This window comes from Mizuhopecten yessoensis, unplaced genomic scaffold (genome assembly GCF_002113885.1).
Source record: "Mizuhopecten yessoensis strain PY_sf001 unplaced genomic scaffold, ASM211388v2 scaffold716215, whole genome shotgun sequence".
In the NCBI taxonomy this organism is placed as follows: domain Eukaryota; kingdom Metazoa; phylum Mollusca; class Bivalvia; order Pectinida; family Pectinidae; genus Mizuhopecten; species Mizuhopecten yessoensis.
Window position 1 is genome coordinate 165,389 of NW_018480005.1, and position 6,828 is coordinate 172,216.

A 6,828-nucleotide genomic window follows, 5' to 3' on the forward strand; every position below is an offset into this window, starting at 1 on the left:
TTTCGGTTCCTCTGGCCACAAGTACTTTAGAAGTTTTGCTCCATTTACCAGTGTTTTCTTATGTGACACCTTATACGTTCCCATGTCTTGCACTGCTTCAATTGTTTATGGCCCTGCCGATGTAGGATCAAGTTTTGCTCCCTTTCTGATGGCCTTTCTTGAGCTATGTAGCAGTTAGTTGTCACCAATCTTGTATAATGCTTTTTAACTTTTTTTTTGTCATGATAAAACTGTGCAAGAGCAACACATGTATCAATTCCTGACTTTTGAGTTTATGTTTGGACTGCTGGTATATCCAGTTCAATAAGCTCGTGAAGTCCTTCCTATTTTCACATATTTCTCTTTTGAATAATATTCCTAAAAAAAAGATTCCTCATAACACTTCATAAACTAAAAAAATGGACAGGACGTTACCCTAACCCCCTTAATATGTAGAATCGAGATTATGTAAAATATATCATTTAGTCTTTATCTCGGATGCAGTTGATAAATCTTTGTATATATGAGGAAATTTTGTGAACGTGAGTTCAAGTATTTCTTCCTTTGTACCATTATGAATCCCGACAAAGATGCTAGACTCCATTCCACACGAATAAAGTGACGAATAACTATTTGGTGATGTAACCTAGACATACGAGAAAAATAGATAGCTTCTCAGGAGGTTTTGCGGATGTAACTCGATAAACTACAGTAATAAGCGTACTATATAAAGTTATTACCCTTTCAAGTGTGTAAAAAACTGTCAGGTAGTTTATTAACTCTGATGGTATTGATTTTTATAATCTCAATAGTTACACTTTGTGTAATAGTTACTAAGATTATCGCTGTAAAGGTATACATGTATTGTTAGCGTGGCTTGTTACGAACGATGAGAATGACTGTATACACACCTTAGTACTTAATTCCCAATCATCGTCATAAAATGTCTTATGCAATTTTACATGTTCATTGCATAAAATACAATTTAAACTAGAAATAATAAATTAAGTAGAAGAGGTAAGATCAAAAAGCAAGCAGTTAGTATTTATAAACTTAACGCTGTTAAATATATTATCAGCTGTTACGACTACTTCCATTCCATGGAGTTAAATCAATTGTTTTTAACAGAGGTGTCAATAAAACAGATTTTTTTCTCACCTAAAGTATTAAAACCCGTCTAAAATAACTGATAGATATAACTCACTCAGAAAGGATCTCAACCAGAACCTCTTCCGGTTACTCGTGAACTTTCTAATATACCTATTCAATAGTCATCAAAATCATTCATAAGTGTTTTGTAATTTAGTTGCAGTAACTATATAACTCTTCACTGTATTTTGGGTTATTGTAGAGAACAAATTCACACAACCTGTTATACATGTAGTCAGCAATACTGAGAATTGTTCAGTATGTCAAGGATTCGTTAAGACTATTATATCCACACTGTGATCAATAACAAAACATGTTTGTGTGTCAGGATTTTTTATTTACTAGACTGATTAGCCAATTGTGATATCTCCGGGTCTTCCACACACTGGGGATGACCACCTGCACGATTTCCCGGACGCGGAGGGTATACATCTTAGCTTGTTAAAGCACTGGATCTTAGTATAGTCACCGTAATACGTACATGTAGTAGGCCGATTAGAGCCACATCCATCCTTTGATTCCCCGCAGTACACTATCTGTAACCATAGAAAACTTAATTGTGCATACTTTACATATGGTTATTAGTCATCCTGATAGTTTTTTTGAAATTTATGTATTTTTTGTCCTAAATGAAAACATTTGTACGTAAACTTCCAGACAGAGGATATCAGAATGGTACACCCCTGGATCGAGAAAAGAATCAGTCTGCTGTTACCCACTGCATGATCGTAAGAGGCGACTTAAGGCTAGTGATGTAAGTATAATGAGGTACATGTTATTGTATTACAACTTTTAATAATTTAAACAATCAAACTATTATGCTATATGTAAGCAACAAACCGTGATGATGCCTTACAGTATCCAATTCTAATAGATATGTTAATGTTAAGTATGTAATGATATCTCAAATAAAATCCACTAATGTAAAGATAACTTTTTATATTATTGATACGTGTCACTGTGCCTTTTACAGGAATATATTATTTATAATCACGACACAACCGGTCAGAAAATACTGCGCCAATGAAATACAGAAATACACATGCGAAAACCGTTTTTGCCAGCATAGGTTTAAGATAAAAAAAAAAAATACAAACATCCATTTTAGTTACATATCATTTGGTATACAGTATTTATTGGGGAAATTGTAACTGGATAAATCTTTCTCTATGTCACTAAAGAACTAACTTTACGACTTTTGATTTACTTTTGACGTATCTTAAACTTCATTTTAATTTCGAAGTCATCGAAATATAACAATGTACAATCTAATTAAGATTCGATATATATGTGTTCCCTATAATGACGTGTCACATGAAAAATGACGTGTAACATGAAGAACGTTACCTTGCACGTTTTACAGTTGATGTCGTTCAATCCTGGGAAACTGTATCTTCGGTTGGAATTATACTTTCGTTTGACTTCGTTTGTTACGGAGTTCTTGTTCAGGATAAGACTTTGGCAAAGCTGTATTTGGTAGGTACCGTCATTATTGCTTTTGGCTACAAAACAAATCCAAGAAGAAAAGAGAATATTTCTTAAAAATATAGATCTAATTGGCAAATTAACTATGTTGTGATAGCTTTTGTAGAATCGTATTGGATCACGTTTGTCATTATCTGGTATTCTAGTGATTCAACAATCTGGCCATACCTGTCATCAGGTACTTTTCTTTCTTCACAAGCCCGGTGATGCCACACATCCCGCCATTGTTGGGAGTCTTCACTGTTATAACACCACTAATATTTCCCTGCCAAACCACATTAACAAAGTACCATCAATAGTATAACATCGCTATTCAAAACATTTTACGAAAATGCCATTAAGCTTACATGTATCACGACACAATTGTTTTGCCTCGTCAGATCCTGTGGAAATATCTGAATATTTTATTAGCCTCTCCCTGTTGACCAATTAACTGCAAAGCCAGTTTCAGCTTTGGGTAAGTATTCAAGGAAGCAAATTCAGAATAATAAAATAAATCTAAATTGTTGGGACAATCACTTCAATAACAAGGATGAAACATAGTATCATTACACAAAAATTGCACTTTCGGGATGTATTTGTGTATACAACATACTATAAAATATATTAAACCAGACTATAGTTGTGACAGAAATATTAGGATTGGAGAAAATAACCATCCGTAATATTGAGGAAGTAGCAGATAAAACACTAGCCCTCGTTTAGATATTTTAGGTGTCTTACCCTCGGAGGTGCTTCGGGTTAGACACCATTTTGGTTTTACTTCGGGTAGGTTACATATGTCTCTGTTTCACAATGAAGGTAGAATATTATTTATTCCGTCTTTATTTAGTTTAATCACAAATTTATCATAAGTAGCCTGGCCTGTTTTTTTGGCAATTGACCTTCTCCGTCGAAATATAGTTTTGATGTTATCCTGACGTCATCGTATTATTTTGTTCCTATGTTATATATCAAACCCTACAGGCAGACAAAGAACTCATCACTTATCATATCATGAACAGGTAAAACTTAAAACAATTTGTGAAAGATGGGAGAAAATAAATCAATGTTCCGAAATTTCCCAATAGCCTCGTTATGGTATCAAATACAAAATAAATCCATGCTCCGCACTTAACCAATAACCTCGTTATGGTATATCTGGATAAACGACGATTGTCTCCACTACCGACGAACCCTAATTTGGATGTTATAAAAACAAAACCAAGAAAGTGATGCTTACTTTGAAGACCCTCCTCACTTTAACGTGATATATGTGATCGTCGTCCATTGAGGCTGCAGGGAGGACTTCTCTAATTTTTCCGATGAAAACTGCAATATCAAACAAAAAGCTCTACACTGTATTGTAGATAACACTGTCATAAATGATGAAGTAACGATTAAAAAAAATAAAACGCCTACTATAGTTTCACAACTTCCATTAAAAGCATTGCTGGAAAATTTACATTAAATGCTGATGGTCAAATATCTACACGAGGATCTAAAAACGAGTTAGGTTTACTCATGAGATATCGTTTAAAGTATCATGCTGCTGTGGAAAGTATCAACAGTACTGATCAACAATTGAAACGTACGTAAAATATTATTATGTTTCTAAATTTTAACATACTATGATGGTGATACCCTATCTTTGTAGATATATATTTTACTTTGTAGCATCTATATTTCAACTTATAGCACCGTTGATGACCTTTTGTGATTAAAACACGAGCGCCCGGCGTACTTAAACTGATATATCTTGTGTATAATCGAGAACTCATTCAACAAGATTTAGACCGTTGTTATTCGACTTTGTAGCCATGTATGACATTGGCGTGTTGCCAGGTCATTAAGATGTTTTCACGTATCATCAACAGTGTATATTAGGAGTTTTTTGAAAATACACTTAGCCTTTTCAATTGCGTTATGTACCAGAAATTGAATTGACTTAACAAAGCCGTCTTTAGTTCAGAAAGTACAGCTTGAAATGACTTGTTATCATGTAATTTTTTGTTAAAAGTTATTGGTAAGGCATATGTAGGATCCGTTTCATAGGAGATTTATGAAAAGAAATAGTAGGTATTCATTTACCCAGAATCTTCATAGAAATTTCGAGGACGAGTTTTCGTTACTGTATAAAAAAGAAATACATTATATTTTATTTATTTTTCACGTTTCCTCTTCATCACGTAACCAAATATGAATGCAAATATTTGCGAAAACGTATTTTCTACGATTATCTTGAAGTATTCAGAATCTGTTTTTATATTTTTCTGTTAATTTAATGTATATTTTCTTCAATGACGTAATCGCAAAATACATTTCAGAGGTTTATTAACAGCAAAGCACATGAGTCACGTGTTAAACACAAGACTAGTACCTCGATTATTTTTGCAAAACGTATTTTCACTCAAAAATACATAAACCTAAAATGATATTTTCAAACAACTTGACTAACTGAACTTATTTGAGTGACCCAAACCCGATAGAAATAATTAAAAAAAGGCGTCACAGTAGTATCTTCCCGTTTATAATGATACTTTTGAATGACAAAATAAAACCTTTATAAACAGCTATTCTTAAGGAGCATGTCGTTTTGCGTAAGGAGGACATATCTGTAAATAGCATATGTTTGAATGTCTTCTCTGTTCGTGTAGTTTTTGTGAATGTTCGTGGTATTTCTGTATGGTAATGCTGTTTTATTTGAACTTTGTGTACTTGTGTGTTGATATTGTGCTATTTTGTCTTTTTGTTTTTTTACTCTGTGGAATATGTTCATGTTGAAAATGCACTATAAACGACATGGTATATTTCGTCATTTGTGGTGTGCAACTTTGTAACAACAAAGAAGAACCGTGTACCTTTCGCGTTTTTCACCACCCTAGATAGAGAACACATATTTTTTGTATCATCTTAATTGGCTTCGAAACCGCTTCCGAAAAATGCTGAGTGCGCATGTTCCGCTAGTACAACTTCCTACAATAACACATTTGGTAATTATGCCTATTTTAACTAGTGACAAAGAAGGAATTTCAACAATTTCTAACACTTCTTTTCTTATTTTGACATTGATATTAACACCTTGCAATATAAGTTGAAAATTAAAACATAAAGTATAACCTACTTACCGATATCGTTGTTACAGTAAAGCAGTTGGCGATGCGGAGGTGAAGGCGCACAAGAACAGCCGAACACGGTGTGTGCACCACAAAGAAGAAGTACGCCAAACAGTAGCACCGACAGCAACGTCATTGTGGAAAGCTGGTAAAGTTCTGTGGTGATAAATTGATGAAATCTTTATTTAACCAATCACAATGATTGGCATCTAACCGTAGTCATTAGCTTCTTGGTTTAACTCATGCGAAGTGATGATAAAAGAAAATTAGCAAAGCGTCGACAACCTAGGATATATATTAGTACACATACTAGATTAAAATCGAAATACAAAATCAACTGTAAGGTCATGGCACACATTGATATCAAAGAAATCTACAGTAATACAATTATGATGACAGATACGAGCAAATAAAGTTCTTGTCTTCGTTCCGTATGATTAAAAAAATAATAGTTTATGTAGCTGAAAATATGTATACTAGATAGTGACGCATACTTTCTTAAAAAGAAAACACTTACCCGATTTTTTTTCTTCTTGTACTGTTTTATCACTGATCAAGCAAATATATACTACCACGGTGTAGCAGATGTGCCGGAGACTAGGTTATATGTCAGGATAACAATCATCTTCCGACAACGCCACATCAATCTTACACTTAAAAGATCAGAATGATCGCGATTGTTATGAGATGGGTACAGGATACAGTAATTGTATTATACATATGTAAAACATTCATTTTACCTGACATCTCTATTATCTTATGCATGAAGTTAACCTTTCCACCTCAAGCTCGACTCCACTTCCAACTGGTACTCTAACGTATCATGTATTTCACTCAAATTGTCTGCTATATCACCATCTACCTAACTAAACAACTACTGAACCATCAACCATTATCAAACTCACGACCTCTACTCAACAATTATCTACTCTTACTTATCAATAATCTAGTCTATGGTGTCGATCTAAGGCCGGTCGACATGGAAATATCTTGTTATTTCAAGTCATTACGTTGTCGATGTACATTTAAATGACAGCAAAATTTAAGGATTTGCAAGGCTTGCGCTGGCTGCCGCCATGCACCGGCACCGGCTTAATTTGCGACAGTTAAAAGTGATTGA

General features: G+C 34.0%; 1 protein-coding gene across 1 annotated transcript; it reads right to left on the reverse strand.

Moving 5' to 3' along the window:
• Positions 1-1,452: 1,452 nt before the first annotated feature.
• Positions 1,453-6,233, reverse strand: LOC110442123 (metalloproteinase inhibitor 1-like). The gene is made up of 6 exons (XM_021485581.1): positions 6,226-6,233; positions 5,721-5,864; positions 3,836-3,924; positions 2,782-2,878; positions 2,476-2,630; positions 1,453-1,664 (listed from the first exon to the last, which is right to left on the reverse strand). Exons 2-6 carry the CDS (start codon positions 5,842-5,844, stop codon positions 1,479-1,481), a joined length of 651 nt encoding a protein of 216 aa, XP_021341256.1. The 5' UTR covers positions 5,845-5,864; positions 6,226-6,233; the 3' UTR covers positions 1,453-1,478.
• Between the last annotated feature and the right edge of the window lie 595 nt (positions 6,234-6,828).

Excerpts from the sequence above, each read along its gene's own strand:
- LOC110442123 (XM_021485581.1), bottom strand. The coding sequence starts at position 5,844 with ATGACGTTGCTGTCGGTGCTACTGTTTGGCGTACTTCTTCTTTGTGGT. Across the intron at positions 3,925-5,720 it reads TTACTGTAACAACGATATCG|TTTTCATCGGAAAAATTAGA; the intron begins GTAAGTAGGTTA and ends TTGATATTGCAG. Across the intron at positions 2,631-2,781 it reads AGAAAAGTACCTGATGACAG|CCAAAAGCAATAATGACGGT; the intron begins GTATGGCCAGAT and ends TTTGTTTTGTAG.